The 16,573-nt window shown below is 58.3% G+C and overlaps 5 protein-coding genes across 5 annotated transcripts; 3 read left to right on the top strand and 2 right to left on the bottom strand.

The window, feature by feature from the left end:
* Position 1: 1 nt before the first annotated feature.
* Positions 2–2,885, top strand: B0H64DRAFT_177438 (thioredoxin-like protein). Its single transcript, XM_062798866.1, has 3 exons — positions 2–594; positions 643–2,251; positions 2,329–2,885. The coding sequence occupies exons 1-3, from the start codon at positions 389–391 to the stop codon at positions 2,674–2,676; spliced, it is 2,163 nt and encodes a 720-aa protein (XP_062657504.1). The 5' UTR covers positions 2–388; the 3' UTR covers positions 2,677–2,885.
* A 1,170-nt stretch (positions 2,886–4,055) lies between these two features.
* B0H64DRAFT_399247 (uncharacterized protein) lies at positions 4,056–5,513 on the bottom strand. The gene is made up of 2 exons (XM_062804005.1): positions 4,613–5,513; positions 4,056–4,533 (listed from the first exon to the last, which is right to left on the bottom strand). Exons 1-2 carry the CDS (start codon positions 5,024–5,026, stop codon positions 4,378–4,380), a joined length of 570 nt encoding a protein of 189 aa, XP_062657503.1. The 5' UTR covers positions 5,027–5,513; the 3' UTR covers positions 4,056–4,377.
* Positions 5,514–6,751: 1,238 nt separating this feature from the next.
* B0H64DRAFT_343096 (uncharacterized protein) lies at positions 6,752–10,413 on the top strand. The gene is made up of 11 exons (XM_062801271.1): positions 6,752–7,293; positions 7,379–7,418; positions 7,476–7,609; positions 7,660–7,670; positions 7,724–8,000; positions 8,053–8,076; positions 8,129–8,248; positions 8,343–8,442; positions 8,488–8,724; positions 8,771–8,873; positions 8,920–10,413. The coding sequence occupies exons 1-11, from the start codon at positions 7,065–7,067 to the stop codon at positions 10,204–10,206; spliced, it is 2,562 nt and encodes an 853-aa protein (XP_062657502.1). The 5' UTR covers positions 6,752–7,064; the 3' UTR covers positions 10,207–10,413.
* Positions 10,414–12,284, bottom strand: B0H64DRAFT_361200 (translocation protein Sec62-domain-containing protein). The gene is made up of 4 exons (XM_062801726.1): positions 11,844–12,284; positions 11,507–11,790; positions 10,889–11,452; positions 10,414–10,829 (listed from the first exon to the last, which is right to left on the bottom strand). Exons 1-4 carry the CDS (start codon positions 11,983–11,985, stop codon positions 10,626–10,628), a joined length of 1,194 nt encoding a protein of 397 aa, XP_062657501.1. The 5' UTR covers positions 11,986–12,284; the 3' UTR covers positions 10,414–10,625.
* A 1,309-nt stretch (positions 12,285–13,593) lies between these two features.
* B0H64DRAFT_433249 (uncharacterized protein) lies at positions 13,594–15,680 on the top strand. The gene is made up of 2 exons (XM_062806036.1): positions 13,594–14,692; positions 14,741–15,680. Exons 1-2 carry the CDS (start codon positions 13,849–13,851, stop codon positions 15,550–15,552), a joined length of 1,656 nt encoding a protein of 551 aa, XP_062657500.1. The 5' UTR covers positions 13,594–13,848; the 3' UTR covers positions 15,553–15,680.
* Positions 15,681–16,573: the final 893 nt, after the last annotated feature.

Genomic DNA, 16,573 nt, shown 5'->3' with positions numbered 1-16,573 from the left:
CGGAAATCCTGACTGGCCCGTAAATCGAGTCGTCTCCTGAACGCATCCTCATTTGCTGCATTCCCGCACCGCCCACGAGTTATGACCCCCTAAAAACGAGACAAGGCGGGCCGAGATTTTAGAGAGAGAGAGCAACCTACTTCGTACATCTGCGGTATTCACCATCAGGTATCCGTATCACTCGAGCCGGAACTTGTCTTGTCCCAGCGCCCGAGCTGTCGGTTCCCACACAGTGTTCCCGATGTCTGGCTAGGCTTCGGTCTCGATAAGCTTTCGCCAAACCTCCAAATTTGACCCTGGTTGCGAACACATACAACGTGGCCCGCCTGCAACCCGGCGTAGGGCGATTATTCTTGGCTTCATCACACGGTAGAAGAGGGGCGACAAGATGCGGTTCTTCGACTTGACATTGCTATTTGGGGCGGCTGCGCTGGTCGTTGCGCAATCGCCAGAGTTGGACGACGACGAGGACGAGCCGGCCAAGGTAGACACGCTTTTCAATGGGAAAAAGGTGCCGCCGATGCTCGAGTTGACCCCCGACAACTGGGAGAAAGAGCATAAGGCGTCCAAGTACTTGATGGTCAAGCATTACAGGTAACTAGCTTGTCCCACGCTACATGACACGCGTGCTGATGTTCCCAGCCCGTACTGCCCGCATTGTATCGATTATGCTCCGACATTCCAGACGTTGTACGAATTCTACCACACCTCATCGCCCGCCGGGAGCGCGCCCAAGGACGCCGACTTTGCCGATTTTTACGGCTTCCGATTTGCCGACATCAACTGCGTCGCATACAACGACCTGTGCTCGAAGCACAAAGTTTCGTCATGGCCGACCACCATCCTCTACGAGGACGGCGAACCAATTGTCACCTTCAAGGGTGTCAAAGCCATGAGCGTCTTGAGCGGCGCGGTGGAAGATGCTCTGGAGAAAGCGAAGCCGGGGACACGCCCTGCTGCGCTCGAGCTACCGGAACCTGGCGCCCAATCGTCCCCCGGTTCGAACAGCAAACCGGCCGACAAGACCGAACCGGACGCGAGGAGCCCCGCCGATGAGAAGGACGAGGCGAGGAGCAAAGTGGCTCCCGCTCCACCGATCCCCGAGGCCCCAGCCAAGTCTGAAGAGACAACAAGCCCGAAGTACGCTTCGGTTGCATACAACCCACCCCAGCAGAAGATCCTGACGCCGAAGACGGAACCGAATCCTAACGGCATTTCGGTGGCGCTGACGGCCGACACTTTTAAGAGCTTGGTGACCATGACGCACGAGCCCTGGTTCGTCAAGTTCTATGCGCCGTGGTGCCACCACTGCTTGAGCATCAAGCCGAACTGGGAGCAGCTGGCCAAGGAAGTCAAGGGCCGGCTCAACATTGGCGAGGTTAACTGCGATGCCGACCCCCAGCTGTGCAAGAACGTCGGCGTCAGGGGCTACCCGACCTTCCTTTTCTTCAGGGGCGGCGAGCGCGTCGAATACCAGGGTCTCCGTGGCCTGGGCGACTTTATCCAGTATGCCGAGAAGGCCATCGACCTCGCCAGCGGCATCCAAGACGTCGACGCCGAGTCGTTCAAGGCTCTCGAGGAGAAGGAGGAGGTCATCTTCCTGTACTTTTACGACCACGCCACCACCACCGAGGATTTCAATGCGCTCGAGCGCCTGCCTCTGAGCCTGATCGGCCGCGGAAAGCTGGTCAGGACACGGGACCCTAAGCTGTACGACCGGTTTAAGATTACCACGTGGCCGCGGCTGCTCGTGGCGCGCGAAGGGCGGGCTACCTACTACCCCCCGCTCAGCCCGAGAGAGATGCGCGAGACCCACCTGCTGATGAACTGGGTCAAGTCCGTCTGGCTGCCTCTGGTGCCGGAGCTGACCGCCTCCAACGCGCGCGAGGTCATGGACGGCAGGATCGTCGTTCTTGGGATTCTGAACAGGGAGAACCAGGACTCGTTCCAGGGCGCCATCCGGGAGATGAAGAGCGCGGCCAACGAGTGGATGGACAAGCAGATCCAGCTGTTCCAGCTCGAGCGGCAGGAGCTGCGCGACGCTAAGCAGCTGCGCATCGAGGAGGCCGAGGACCGCGACGACCACCGGGCGGCTCGCAATGCAAAGAACATTAGAATCAACATGGATCGGTCGGACCGCAAGGAGGTCACGTTCGCATGGGTCGATGGCGCCTTCTGGCGGAAGTGGATCCGCACCACGTACGGCATCGACATCAAGGACGGCGACAGGGTCATCATCAACGACGAGGACGTAAGTTTTACCCGGAACTCCTCGGGCCACACAGATCGCAAGCAAGCAAATGCTAACCCCCGCCTCCCCCCTCACAGAACCGGCGCTACTGGGACCAGACCAGCACGGGCAACCCGATCGTCCCCTCGCGCACGTCCATCCTCGAGACCATCAACAAGGTGACGGCGAGCCCGCCCAAGCTCAAGCCGAAGCTGACCATCGGCTTTTTCGAGAAGATCGTCTTCGACGTCAAGACCACCTTCAAGGAGCACCCCTACCTCAGCTCGGGCTGCGTGCTCGGCATCGCCTTCGGCTGCCTCTCGCTCTTCCGCGGCCGGATAAGGAAGTCGGCGAGGGGCGGCGGCGGCGGCCACTTCCGCCTCGACGACGCCGCTAACAAGGCGCCGCTCCTGGGCGTTTCGGCTAACGGCAACAAGGTGGACTAGGGATGGAGGGGAAAAAAAAAAAAGAAGAAGACTTGGATGGGGTGGGGGTAGGATGGATGGATGGATGGGTTGGGTCGGGGCTGGGCTTCGGACGATAATTCGGGGTCTTTTTTTGTTTGTTTTTTTGCCGTATACAACAATGGTGTGTATAACACTTGGCTGGATGAGGTCGGCTTTTCTGGGTGTCTGGACAAGTGGATGGATGGATGGATGTTGGCAGGGGGCGGGGGGAGGGATCGGGCTGCCGGTGTTGCATACTAATATCTTATTCCTGGCTTAGAGGCGCTCCTCTTTTCTTGAGAACTGTTTTCTGTTTGCGCTTAGCTCTTGGTCGGTGTGTTGTATGTAGACATGGAGTTTTTGGTTTACAGGGTTTGGCTGTGGCTGTGGCGGTACGTTGTCATCGTAGCTGTTGGTAATGTGTCGGTTTACCTCGTACGCAACATCAATCTGTGTTTTCTCGGTTAGGCCGTTTGAGGTCCGACTCCCTTGCTATTGGGCACAGCGACTGAGGAAGTCTTCACACTGGTTTGTCGATTTGGTTGGCTGCATCTGGTTAGTCGGGCTCGTCGGGCTGTTTCTGCATTGGTCGGCGTTGGGCTGTGAGACCTCGTGTCAGATGCTCGGATGCACGGCGGATATCGGGTGCTACATTCCAGAGCCGCCGTGATCGGGGTTGGTTGGTAGTGAGTGACACTTCGCCCCCAGCTGGGTTGAGTTTGCGAGGTGGCACGGCCATATTTGACGGGTCACCACGGACTGCAATGGGTCTTCAAGGTAATAGCGTTGAGTCACCACTGCATGCTGTCATGTCAGGAGGGAAGGTTGGTAACTACCTATATTTGGGGGTCGGTTTTTGGATAGGCATCTGAGGGTTTCCTCCACTTCTGTCGTGTCTGGTATCGCACATCCTCTCGGCCTTGTTCGAGCTTCGGGTGAGACATACATGATCTTGACATGTCCGAGTCGGTCAGAGTTTGACACAGCCACAATACTTTCTCTCCGCTGACTACCGGAGGGGTCGGAGACGAAAGTGCTAACTTTGCATACTGTACAGTGAATAGTTATGTTGGAAGTTCGGTGCCAAATCTCATACAATCTACACGTAAACAGCGAATGACTAGGGGTAACATACAAACGGGTAGGTGCAGAGGCGAGACGCTCGATTCTCTCGACGTGCAACGTCTAATTCGCCAATTGGATCCCCATCGCATGGCTGCATATTACAAAAATGCCACTAACGTCAGAGGGTGGTGTCTGTGGACGAGTGACACGCTGGGTCGGGCAGGCCGCAAAACGGGCCGCAGGAGAAGCTGCCCTATAGCGAGGTTCGGCGGAGTGGCATTCGACGACGTGGGAAATGTTGATAAAGAACTACTGGGTAGAAACAAAGTATGCTTTAAAAGAGACGCTCAAACGGTCGGTTCGTTCGCTCTCTTGTATGGTTGTATGTACAGAAAATATGGACTTGTGTGGCTAGCGCAGGAACCGGATTCTCATGGATAAGAGAGAAAGCAAACTTTTTTCTTTAGCAAACTTCAAACGTAAACTCTGTGTGGTCCAGGGCTTGCAACAAAAGGTAAAGAAAAAGCCATGAAAAGAAATCCTGCAGAAGCGTGGGCCTCGTCCATCTAGATCCCTATCACCACCAACGCCCAGCAAGCCGAAGGGACAAAAGCCAGAAGCACCCGCGACAACAGTTTATGGCGACGACGGCAGAAATTCCTTGTAAAAGAAGGTCTCGCCCTTCTTGCCGTTTGGCAGCGCCCGACTGAAGTGCGGCACCTTGCCGATCTCGGTGTAGTCCAGCTTCTTGAAGGCCATCTCGGCCACGCTGTCCGTCTCGGTGTCGACAAGCTGCCGGCGGGTTAGCACGCACAGAAACACCCCATCACACACACCCACAACCCCCCCCCTTCAGACGGGGAAAACGCACCAGCAACGAGCGCCCCTTCTTCGCGGCCTCATACTCCAGCGCAGCCACTAGGGAGCGGGCGCCGCCCTGGCGGCGGTGGCGGCGGTCGACGAGGACGGCGTCGATGTGGCCGCGGAAGGAGCCCGTCTCGGTCTCGGCCAGCTTGAGCATGGCGAGGCCGCGCAGGTCGGTGCCGAGGGGCTTCTTGCCCGGCTTGGTCTCGGGCAGCAGCAGGACGATGATGCGGGTGGCGCCGGCGGCCTCGGCGATGCGCTCCTTCCACCACGGCAGCAGCTTCTCGTTGGTCAGGGGCGGCAGGAAGGGCCCGACCATGTGGTCCAGCGTGATGCACGACGCGTGCAGCGCCGCGATGTACGGCACCAGGTGCCCGTGCTGCTCCGGCGAGAAGGTGTAGGTCATGGAGGTGGACGTCATGGTTCGTTTTTTGGTTTCTGTGCCTTCGTCGTTTCTTCTTCTTCTTCTTTTCTTTTCTGGGAACTTTCCTCTCGTCTGTCTTCTCCCGTTCAGTGCCGTCCTTTTACAGGTGCAAGGTGTGTGGAATGTCGTCGCGGTTAGAACCAAGGGGGGGGGGTTGGTGAAACCGTGAGAGGGGTGGCCCCTTCGTCTAGCGATGATGATGATGATAACGGCTAATAGCACGACAAACAGCGGCAACGAGATGATTCTCTTCTGAGACCACGACGACCCTTCGGTGGCATTACCGCGCCAATGTCATGCCCCCCTGTCCTTCACACCCCCCTCCTTTCCTCTTTGAGAGCTTGGGTTGAGCGAACAGCAACCCTCGAAAGTGGCCTGCGGGGCAAGGAAAAAAGTCAGAACTCAGCCAATTGTGTGTGTATGGCGCCGACACCGGGAGTAAGGGTCTTGAAAATGTCTCACAGCGGGATGGTGGGTTGAAGAATTTTTGCTTTTTTCCCCTTGGTGGGAGGATAAAAGGTGCCCAAGTAGGGGAATTGGGGGTGATTGGGGGGTATGGATTGGGGGAGATCGAGGTTAGAACGGGGGGGTGATGGATCATGGATGGATGGATGGGGGGGGGGGGGGGTTCATCACCGTCACACTTTTGGACTCGGTACCCAGGTTGAAAAAGGTGGTTCCCGTACCTTATAATGTTAGATCGCAACTCTGATGATGCACGCACTTTGCATGACGGCTCACCGGTCAACCTGTTGACCCTGTCGAGTTCTGCAGGGTGACAAGCCGGTGCAGCAGCGGGAATGCAGGAGGGTGGCTCGATTTGTTTGGTGCCCCCCAGAGGCCCGCTGCCGCTGTTAACGCAGGCACCGCCAGGGGAAAGAACGTCCCGTCCTAAGGCTGAATGGGCCCATTGTTCGGGTTTCGACTCGGTCGAGTGACCTGCAGCGGGTCCGTCCATACCGTGGCTTGCGCGGGAGCTGGCGCCACGAGACTACCGGTACCTAGCAGCACGGGGGTACCCGCGGCAAAGAGAAGACTGATGAAATGACAGGGGGCTGTAAGTTAGCGTCACCACACTTTTTTGGTTTCTTCACCGAACCACGCCTTTTGGAGAGGGTGTTCTCTCTCTCATTCGTGTAACATAATACTTCGCCGTTACATGGTAGGCGATGGGCACACCAACCCGGAATTACCGACAGACCCAAATGCGAGCCCCCTCTGGGCAGCACAATTCTTGCGATACCGGCCTTTTACGATTACCCCGTGATAGGTTCAGAGAATTCGATGCGGAATTTCGGAATGAGGTCCCTGGTCCCTTTTCGGCAACTCTGCACCATCTCGGTCATAGCGCAAACCGCACGAGACCATACCGCGTAATCTAGCTGTACAATTTAAGCCTTGCCTTGCCGAGGTGGATTCCTTCTCAGCCCTATCTCACATGCCGTGAGCTGGATCGGATGCACCCTACCCGGACTGATGACGGACAACCAGGAAATGGCTTTTGGGTGGGATGCCGTGGATGGAATGGGGCAAACTCGGCAACTCTCCACCAAGCGGGCAGCGGAATCCCGGCCGGCTCAGGCAAGCAGCAGCTGAATGCCCGGGTTCCCATTGGCCATGCTCCTCTAGCCCGTGGCGGTGATGCAGTCAGCTCTTCGACTTCACTCGACTCGACTCAGGGGCAGAGGGGTAGGGTGGCTCAGGGTGGGCTGAGGGGGAATGATGCAAGGAACCCGAGCAAATCTGGACACCATCTCAATTCCATCCCAGATTCTCCAATCCCCAAATACCAAATACTCGTTGGGTGGTCAGATACCACCAGATTCGGATTTACGAAGTCGCCCGTTTTTGCAGCAGTATTCTGGTAGTATTTAATCCCGTCGGGGTCACGCTACCCACTGTTTCACAATTCCGACCTCACGGGCTCCCGTCTTTTCCTGCATTTTCCCTTTTCTTGTTCGGCTGTCCCCGCCCCGCAGTTCAGTTGCTTGCCCACGCCGAGATCTGCCCTTGACCCGACTTCGACACCGAAGCCATGGACTTCCATTCGTTGATGCGCAAAGCCAAACAGGGCATTGAGGACTTCACGTCCGGCGAGGAGAAGCATTCTCATACCCATGATGGCCATGAGTGTCACGAGGATGATGCCCATGCCGAGTACGGCACAAATCGCTACTCCTCATTCGCTCCTCAGAGTTCGGGACACCCGAAGTGGTATGTCGACGGCGCTTCGTATTTCTGGGCCGTGTCCATGGCCCTGGAAGGTAATAATACCCCAGAATCACATTATTTACTTGGCGCGAACCCCCATCACACAATGGACCCTTGACACTAACCCCACGTGTACAGAGGCACGGGAGTACATCTACATCCTGGACTGGTGGCTGAGGTAATTCTGCCCACTATCCGCGAGAAGCCGAGAGACCGTGACGTTGACACCCCGCAGTCCGGAGCTGTACCTGCGTCGACCCCCTGCCCGCAATGAGCGCTACCGCCTGGACAAGATGCTCCAAGCCGCGGCTGAGCGCGGCGTAAAGATCTACGTGGTCGTGTACAAGGAGGTGCCGCAGGCTTTGACGTGTAAGCGGACCCATAGATCCCGTCCGGTGGAATAGGACTAACAAGAACAGTGAACTCGATAGTAGGACACCAGACCACCCGTTCCGGCCCCTGGGCGATACTGACAGTCCGCAGCACACCAAGCATCACCTGGAAGCCCTCCACCCCAACATCAAGGTCTTCCGCCACCCGGACCACCATCACAGCGGGAATGACTTTGTCACGGGTCTCCAAGAGCTTCATGCTAGCCTCCAGAGCTTCAGCCTGAAGACGTTCGACCTTGCCAGGGCGTCCCAGGATGCCGTCAAGTCCCTCTACGGCACTGCGGACGATATCGTCTTGTTTTATTCTCACCACGAGAAGCTCTGCCTCATCGACGGGAAAGTGGCATTTATGGGTGGTCTTGATATGTGTAAGTTATACTTTGGATTCCTGGGAGGGACTGTGCTGACCGTTGTGAGTAGGTTTCGGAAGATGGGACACAAACAGTAGGCTATCCTCGCCCCGACCGGCCGCTGCGAAACCATGCTTACAAACTAGGCCATCCCATTGCCGACGCCCATCCCGGCAACATTGATGACATCGTGTTTCCCGGGCAAGACTACAACAACGCGAGGATTTACGACTTTGAGGATGTCGAAAAGTGGGAGAACAACAAACGTACTATTCTTTTCTCGCTCTTTTCCCCTTTCCCCATCCCCCCCTCATTACGTTCTGCCTCCTCTTTGACCCTCCATGTGGCTAACAAACCTAGTCGACCGCACCAAGAGCTCCCGGATGGGATGGTCTGATATCAGCATCAGCCTTTCGGGGCCCATTGTGGACAGCCTGGCCATCCATTTTACCGAGCGATGGTAAGTATGGCCCAGAATTGCTTAAGACGTACTAACCTTCCCCAGGAACTTCATCTTCAACAAGAAGTACAGCACCCGGGACATCGGCAAGTACCAGCTTCTCCAGGCGCCGCAGGCCCATCGAGGCGCGGCGAACCACCTCTTGGGTGATGGTGAACACTACTTTGGCGGGTTGCAAAACCGTTTCTCGCGGCACATGCACCGCTTCCTCGGGGATGAGGAAGAAGCACCTCATGCGCCACACCGGCAAAGTGATGGAGCTCACATCCAGCTGACGAGAAGGTATGGGTGCCAAAAATGACATCGCGTGCTGTGCTAACCCGAGCAGCGTTTGCAAATGGTCGTTGGGTACCGGCACGGAGCACTCGATTGCCAACGCCTACATCGAGGCCATCAAGAACGCCAGACACTTTGTCTACATCGAGAACCAGGTTCGTTCTTCGTCACTGAGTGTCGGATAAACACTGACCGTTGCAGTTCTTCATCACTGCCACCTCGGACAAGCAGAAGCCGGTCAGCAACAGAATTGGCCGGGCCATTGTGGACCGCATCCTCCGCGCCCACCAGAGCAACGAAGAGTTCCATATTATCGTCATGATGCCTGCCGTTCCCGCCTTTGCTGGAGACCTCAAGTCCGAGGGCGCGCTCGGCACCAGGGCCATCATGGAGTTCCAGTACGACTCGATCAACCGCGGCGGCAGCAGCATCATCGAGACGCTGCGGAGCTCAGGAGTTGAGGACCCCCACAAATACATCAACTTCTACAACCTGCGCAGCTACGACCGCATCAACTCCAGCGCCATCATGGGCAGCGCCGAGCGTGAGAGCGGCGTACGCTATGGCGAGGCCCAGCGCGAGTACAACGAGCGCTACGAAGGCGACCGCCAAGGCAGCCACGGCGACAGCCAGTACCGGCGCTACCAGGAAGCCGCCAGCCACATGTCGGACCAGACGTGGAACTCCATCTCATCCTGCTACATGCAAAACGGCGCGGACCTGCGCAGCGTGCCGTGGTCGGGGTCGGCCGAGGACGAGCTCGACGCCTTCGTGTGCGAGCAGCTCTACATCCACAGCAAGGTGCTCATCGCCGACGACCAGCTCGTCATCTGCGGCTCGGCCAACCTCAACGACCGCTCCCAGCTGGGCAACCACGACAGCGAGATCGCCGTCATCATCGAGGACCCCACGCCCGTCACCAGCACCATGGCCGGCCGCCCTTACACGGCCTCCGCCTTCGCCACCTCGCTCCGCCGCCAGCTCTTCCGCAAGCACCTCGGCCTGCTCCCGCACCAGCCCGTCGACTCCGCCAACAACAACTGGACGCCCGTCACGCACCACGCGACCAACGAGTACGACTGGGGCTCGGCCGCCGACCGGCTGGTGCAGGACCCGCTGGCGCGCGGCTTCCTCGACCTGTGGCGCGGCACGGCGCGGCGCAACACCGAGATCTTCCGGCGCGCCTTCCACGCCGTGCCCGACGACACGATGCGCACGTGGGAGGACTATGACCGGCTGTTTTCGGCGCATTTTGTTATGCCCGGGGAGACGCCCGAGCAGGCGGCCGAGGGGTACAAGAAAGGCAAGGTGGACTACGGGCACGTGGTGAAGGGGGATTTCCCGGGGGGTGTGCAGGAGCTGAAGGAGTGGCTTGGTGGGGTGAGGGGCACGCTGGTGGAGATGCCGCTGCAGTTCTTGATTGATGTGGATGATTTGGCTAAGGATGGGTTGGCGTTGAATAGTCTGACTGATGAGCTCTACACGTAGGGTGGGGGGTTTTGGAAAGGGGGGTTGGATGTGCTGTTTGGTTGATGAATGTTGGATACGCTCTCTGTGTTGGACATGACAAGTAACGCACGGCTTCAACATCTCCTTGGGTAGGTAGGTAAGTAGTCATATCGCAGGATAGGGGCAATGTAGGCTCGATCTTTTTGACACGACTCTAATGACGACACCTTATTTAAAAACATAAACGGGCAGAGGGGCTGGTAATCGCGCTTATACGGTTCCATGGCATCACTGTTATGAAAACCCAGGTATTCCATTGTTGATAACCCGACGTGCCTTTTGAAACCGTCCCCGCACTACCAGGCCGACAGCCCAGGATTAAACATACATACATGAAAGCCCCCCCAGGCCAGCAACCTCCATCCCCCACATGCCACGCCGGACGCCGCAACCCGCAATCACTCGTCGTCTTCCAGCTCCTCAACCCTCGGCGCCATATAGCTGCGCTGCTGCAGACCGGTGGCGATTTGTGTGGCAGTAGCAGTCGTAGTAGCGCTCGCGGGGGCCGGCTGTCCAGTGGCGCCGGAGAAGGTCGCGCCGGCAGCCGCGGAACCGCTGGCCGACTTCTTGGTCGTCTTCTTCTTCTTCTTGGCGGCGGCGGGCTGGGGGGCAGTAGTCAGCATCGTGCATTGGGAAGATATTGGGGGAGGGGCAAACTCACCTCGTGCCACGCCCAAACAGGCTTGAAGCTGTCGACGACGGAAACGTCCTCCCATAGGTTCGGGAACAGCCAGAAGCCGGGTGACAGGACGAAGTAGGTGATGCAGAAGAGGATGACACGGAAGATAGCCATGGCGAAGAACAAGCCCATGAAGCAGAGGAAGGCCCAACTGAGATAGTAACCACCCTGGCGCAGCTTGACGGGCCACAGCGGGTAGCAGACGACGGCGAAGATGGCGGCGAGGGCCAACGCGGCGTATACCTTGCGCATGACCTGGCTGCCCTCCCACAGCCAGACGTAGTACATGTCGTCGCCGGCCTCTTGCTGCGGCTCGATGCGCACCGTCCAGAGACCCTTGGTGCGCTTGCCCTGCTTCTTGCTCGGGCCGTGGTCGTGGCCCTCGTGCGGGTCCGACTTGACCACCCGCAGGGCGAGCATCGACAGCGGGAGGAGCTTGAACGCGTTCTCGAGCGACGCGCGGTCCGTGATCTCGGGGAGTGCGGGGTTCTTCTTGCGCGCGGCCTTGTACGCGTCGGATTCGAGCGCGCGGAGGGCGCGTTTGACCTGCGGCGGTGGTTAGCGGCGCGGGTGGCAGAGGGAGCGGGGAAGTGGGCTTACCCTGAACATGTCCTTGCGCTCGCCATTAAGAATGCAGGTGCGCGGCTTGAGAGTCTGGCTGCGGAGGAACTTGGCGAGAGCGATAGCAACCGGGTTGGGCGGGCCCGGCACAATTGGCTGCTGCTGGCCCTGGCCCTGGTGCTGGTGCTGGTGTTGGTGAGGGTGGGGGTGTTGATGCTGGTGTTGGTGCTGGTGTTGATGTTCGGCACCACCTTCTTGCCCTTGCTGCTGCTGTTGCTGTTGCTGCGCTTGCATCCGTTCCTGTGCTTGTCGCTTGAGGTGTTCTGCGCCTGTTAGCTACCGCTCGGATAGAACACGTATCGGATAGTAGGCTCACCAATGAACTGCGGCACGGTCACGCCCATCTTCTCTGCGTCAATGGCAAGCTGCCGTTGCATATGGGCAATCTGCTCTGGGCTAGGCATCATGGGCGGCATCTGGCCGCCCTGGGGAGGGCCCTGGGGAGGAGGAGCCTGCATCGCTTCGGAGAATCGGGATGGAGTCTTGGGAAGAAGAGGCCGAGTCGAAGTTGTCGGAATTTGGAAGTGTCGGAGCTGGTGTTGCACCTGCGTTCAACGGTAGTACGATTCAAACCGACCAACGTGATGCGGGTAACTCGAATACCGCGCAGATCTGTCCCGAAAGTCAATTGTGCGATGCCGCAGAGCGAGTCGTGCCGAGTCGAGGTCGGTCTTTGGTGGGTGGTTGCTGCTCTCCAAGTTTATTCGGTACAAATCCGTACACGTATCTTCAGAACACCCCTGCTACAGCGAGTTACCTGGTCTGTGCCCTTGGCCATCGCCCCAGAAAGCTTGGCGCTGCAAAGAAGCCACGGGCATCCATATTGCTGATGTAATTCACATTATTCGCTCTTTCATTATTCCGGGCCGAGACATTTCTGAGGCTTGGCTCGGGCTTTCTGCAGGGCTGATTGCATTCCCAGTCTCAGCCACTGCCGCTTCCTGCACCCCGCGCGCCTCAGCCATCTCATGACCCCCCCTTCGAGAAGCTCAAACCGCGAACCGAGCCGTCGAATTCTGCAACACAACATGAACGGCTGCAGCGGTTGAACTGTTTCAGGATCGAAGCTTCTGCTTTTATTTCGTGTATCGTGCGCCATGTTGCGACGCGCTAAGCTTGTTTCGGTGGGCTGTCTCACTCACGCGAGCTCTGAGCCACTGGATTTTGACATTTGACATGTCCGCAAACTCTCCCTCTCAACGGCTAAAAAATATGGAAACGCGAATGGGAACGCGGCCAGCGCGGCGCCCCCTTCACCTCGCTCACGCAAGATGGGAGATGAGATTCTCGTTGCAACCCTCTCGGCTGAGCTGAGTGGCTTCGCGGAGCATTATTTGCGTCTTTCAGTCCATGCTCCACACACACTTCGGCCTCACGATAAACAAAGCAGACGCGGCGAGTCCACACTGATCAATGAATGTTTGGTACGGATAGAGGCAGCCTAGTAGGTTGGAACTCGGCATCCCTTGCTGGGCACATCTCCACAAGAACCGACTGTGTAGGGCCCCCGCGCAAACCGCTTTTGACACAACTCCCACCAGTTCGGTGCGACGGGTAGAGGTACCTTGCGTCTGCCTGTCAGATGGCTAGCATCCACCGAGATCGAAACATGCGGACAAGGGTCTCCCATCTGGCCCGGGTTCCCAAGAGATCTCATAATCCACAGCAGGTCCCAACGATGGCCGCGGCCAACGCCCGCCGTGCCGTTGGGCTCGGTTTCAGGAAAGAATAGCAGCGCCCCATCGCATGGCCTCCCTCAGATCTGAATCTGCTCTGTCAATTGCCAAATAAGCGGATCGGGCTGCTCGAGACCCGGCCAATCTCGACGGCCACGAGACCCCCTTTCACAGACTTTTGTGGCAATGCGGTCGGGACGGTGGCCGCTGTCCAAGAAAAGAGTGAGACATGATACGCAGTGCGGCACCTTTCACGGCATGTCACTGGTCGGCATTCCAAAGCGGGTGTGGACATGTCGCCCGCGACATCACCCTCCCCCGGTTTTGTAAGCGCCAACTGGTTCCTCGGCCAGGCCACGCCAGCCTATCAGATGCCACCCCCTGGGACCTCACATCCGGCCGCTGTCCACCACTAAGTCAGCGCTGCTCAGCCGGCCTGCAGAGTGTGCTACACTTTCGACGGCCAGCCGTGATGTTATGTAAAGATGGCTGGTCCGTCCGCGCCGCCGCGCTCTGCCTCCTCTCCCGTGTGCTCTGTACATTTTCTTTGTCCCGGGTGCTGGTCGCTGGACGTGTCTTTCGTTTCTTTCGCACCGAGGCATGAGTCCTTCCCTTTACCTTTAGTGGCTGCTTGAAACCGCCAGCATGGATACATTTTCTTCGTGGTTTGCTTCCTTTGCGTCATGTTGCGGCTCGCGCGAGAGATCTGGGTCGGGTGACTCTGGTCGTCGCCTTATCTCGAACCGTACGCCAAACCTCTCAGGTTCCGAGAGGAATATCGTTGTCTTGCGGGACCAACCCGCCATCATCCCCAGGCCATCGGCAGACCCGGCGTGGTCGAGCGAGAGGACGTACGAAAAGACGCTCGACAGGGAGGCAGAGCGGACACGGTTACGGAGGCCGGCGAGTCGCGACAGCTCCGTGAGGAAGCACTTGTTTTCGAGGTCGTCGTCCTCGGTGCGCCGGCTGCAAATATCAGGGCCAACAGATTTCCGTCACCTACAATCCGAGTCATTCCAATTTCCTCCGCAGCAGCCTACGGAGCAGTCTAGGCCACGTCCCCGCTCATTCCGGCCGATCGAGCTCAGCATCTACCAGCCGGACAACCGGTTGTCGGCCATCCTTCCGCATGTTGACTGCGAGATTACACAACCGCCCCGGGTGTACACGGGGAACAGCTCCAAGTGGGACGCCAGCAGCGGCACGACGCTCGCAACCGAGCGTGGCCACCACCAAACCATGTCGTTCCACATCCCGCGGAAGCACCGCCGGCAGGAGTCCGGCATGTCCGACGCCAGTATGAGCCCGCCGAGGATACCGCCCAAGTCGAGGGCGCGTGCCTCGACGGCCCCTAATACGGAGCGCATCGTCGCGCGGATCGCCAGCGCCATGATCGAGAAGGAGAGGTTGCAGGCTGAAATCAACTCGGTGGTGCAGCGGCAGAGCACCTACTTTGGCAACCGGCCGTTGACCGCCTTTGACATGGGGGGTACGTTACCGTCTGCAAACGATGCGAGGGCTCGGCTAACAACCACAGCGCTCGAACCGATGCCATCCATCCCGGCGCTGCCGGCGGCCGCCCCGTCCTTTGCCCAGCGTCTCAGCCTAGACGACCGCCCTCGCACCGCGCCGTCGCGCGTTACCAGCATGACGGTGCAAGAAAAGACGCTAGAACTCACCGCCGCTGCGCAGTCCAACACCCCCCAACCCACCTACACCGCCGCCCGGCGCGCCAGCTCTCCCGAGAAGGGTTCCGAGCGCCTCGAACGCCCCCTCGCGCCACCCCTCCCCTTAGTCCTGCGCCCGCCCCTCCGCAAGAAGAAATCCTTCTCCCGCGTGTCCCACTGGCTCTTCAACCCCGACGAAGAGGACGAGAACCTGCAGAGCGCCGCCGACGACACCACCCCGACCACCATGACGTTCGGCACCACCACCGCCGCCACAACCACCACCACCACCTCCCCGCGGCCGGTCAAGGAATCCGACGGCTTCTACCAGTGCGTGGCGCCGCCCGAGGGCCTGCCGCGCACCAGCATGGAGACCTCGTCGTCCGTGTACACGTGGGAGACGGGCGGCGATGATGATGACGGTGATGGTGATGAGAGCGGCAGCGATGGGGGTGCCAAGACGCTCCCCACTACGACTACCGCGTGGTCCCCCGACCAGACGCCCAAGCAGGGCTCGTCGACGAGGCATACCACGCCGGTGATTGGGTTTAACAAGGCCGAGTTTGAGAAGGAGATTGCTGCCGGCGGTGGGGCTGGGGTTGGCGCTGAGGGGTTGGGCGTGGTGAGCCCGTATCCGAGCCCGCCCGCGCCTCGGCCGATGAGCGTGGGTGTTGCGTTTTGAAGAGGCGGATATCCTTTTTACTTTTTCTTTTGTTTCACCTAGGGTATTGATACCCTTCCTTACCTTTGTATCTGTATGGAAACTCGGGATGGATTGATGGATAGAGCGGTGGGATGGGTTGGGTTGGGTTGGGAAAATAGATGCCCTGGGGTTCCATACGCCGAGCTGGGTGCTTGGCGACAACGGGCTGGCATCTATCTGGGGGGGTTAATGCCCGGGGGGCAAAGGGGGGGTTGTCTGCGACGGGTTTGGCTACAAGGGCTGGCCACTACTACTACTACTACTGTTGTTGCTACCGATGATACCACGGCGTTGTGTTTTGATACCTGCGCAGATAGACAGAGCATTTATTCAAGAGACTTTCTTGCTGGTACGCTTTTGATACACAGTATACATGCAATCCACCTGCACCTCCCCACTCTGCTGCAGCTATGATATGTCGATGGTGTAAAACACGGGCTATAACCGCCGTGGGTGCATGTCTTGAATCAATATCACGCACCTTGGGAAATTACCTAACCGCCGGGCAGGTCTCGCTTCGCTCAGTGGGCGGGCGGCGGTGTCACGGGTCTCAGGAGAGTTGCACGGATTTGGCGGAACCAGAAGGTCCCGATACGAACATGGAGACACAGAGCTCCGGTAGCTCCAGCTACGCGTCATGTCAGATATGGGTAGGTACCTAGGTATGTACTGAGTAGGGAGGGAGGTTCCATGCGGCGATGGGAAACATCCGCGCCGCTTCTTGGCATGGTTGTACAGGGCTGGGACGCGGCGCGAGCTTATCCCCGTCGCGGATTTGGGTGGACGAAGTTTGGGTTGGTGAGTAAATGCCGCGCAATACGAATAGAACCGTGCAGATCGAGTGATACCAAATACATGCAGTAGTTTGAGGATGCGAACTCGGCGTGTTGTTCTCGACGATTTGGTGATGGCTTTGAGGAAAAAGGAAAGGGAAAAAAGACTCTCAGAGTTAGGTCAGTTTGATCAACCAAGGCTGCTGCTGCCGTCAGAATGTCAGCCT

This window comes from Chaetomium fimeti (assembly GCF_033439085.1).
Source record: "Chaetomium fimeti strain CBS 168.71 chromosome Unknown B0H64scaffold_5, whole genome shotgun sequence".
NCBI lineage: Eukaryota > Fungi > Ascomycota > Sordariomycetes > Sordariales > Chaetomiaceae > Chaetomium > Chaetomium fimeti.
The sequence above is the reverse complement of the archived record's forward strand: the minus strand, read 5'-3'. Positions and strand labels throughout refer to the sequence as shown.

Coding starts and splice junctions, on each gene's coding strand:
- B0H64DRAFT_343096 (XM_062801271.1), top strand. CDS start 7,065: ATGGACTTCCATTCGTTGATGCGCAAAGCCAAACAGGGCATTGAGGAC. Junction 8,443..8,487: donor ATCCATTTTACCGAGCGATG/GTAAGTATGGCC, acceptor AACCTTCCCCAG/GAACTTCATCTTCAACAAGA. Junction 8,725..8,770: donor CACATCCAGCTGACGAGAAG/GTATGGGTGCCA, acceptor TAACCCGAGCAG/CGTTTGCAAATGGTCGTTGG.
- B0H64DRAFT_433249 (XM_062806036.1), top strand. CDS start 13,849: ATGGATACATTTTCTTCGTGGTTTGCTTCCTTTGCGTCATGTTGCGGC. Junction 14,693..14,740: donor GACCGCCTTTGACATGGGGG/GTACGTTACCGT, acceptor TAACAACCACAG/CGCTCGAACCGATGCCATCC.
- B0H64DRAFT_399247 (XM_062804005.1), bottom strand. CDS start 5,026: ATGACGTCCACCTCCATGACCTACACCTTCTCGCCGGAGCAGCACGGG. Junction 4,534..4,612: donor AGAAGGGGCGCTCGTTGCTG/GTGCGTTTTCCC, acceptor ACCCGCCGGCAG/CTTGTCGACACCGAGACGGA.
- B0H64DRAFT_361200 (XM_062801726.1), bottom strand. CDS start 11,985: ATGCAGGCTCCTCCTCCCCAGGGCCCTCCCCAGGGCGGCCAGATGCCG. Junction 11,791..11,843: donor GACCGTGCCGCAGTTCATTG/GTGAGCCTACTA, acceptor TAACAGGCGCAG/AACACCTCAAGCGACAAGCA. Junction 10,830..10,888: donor CTGTTTGGGCGTGGCACGAG/GTGAGTTTGCCC, acceptor ACTGCCCCCCAG/CCCGCCGCCGCCAAGAAGAA.
- B0H64DRAFT_177438 (XM_062798866.1), top strand. CDS start 389: ATGCGGTTCTTCGACTTGACATTGCTATTTGGGGCGGCTGCGCTGGTC. Junction 595..642: donor TTGATGGTCAAGCATTACAG/GTAACTAGCTTG, acceptor TGATGTTCCCAG/CCCGTACTGCCCGCATTGTA. Junction 2,252..2,328: donor TCATCATCAACGACGAGGAC/GTAAGTTTTACC, acceptor CCCCCCTCACAG/AACCGGCGCTACTGGGACCA.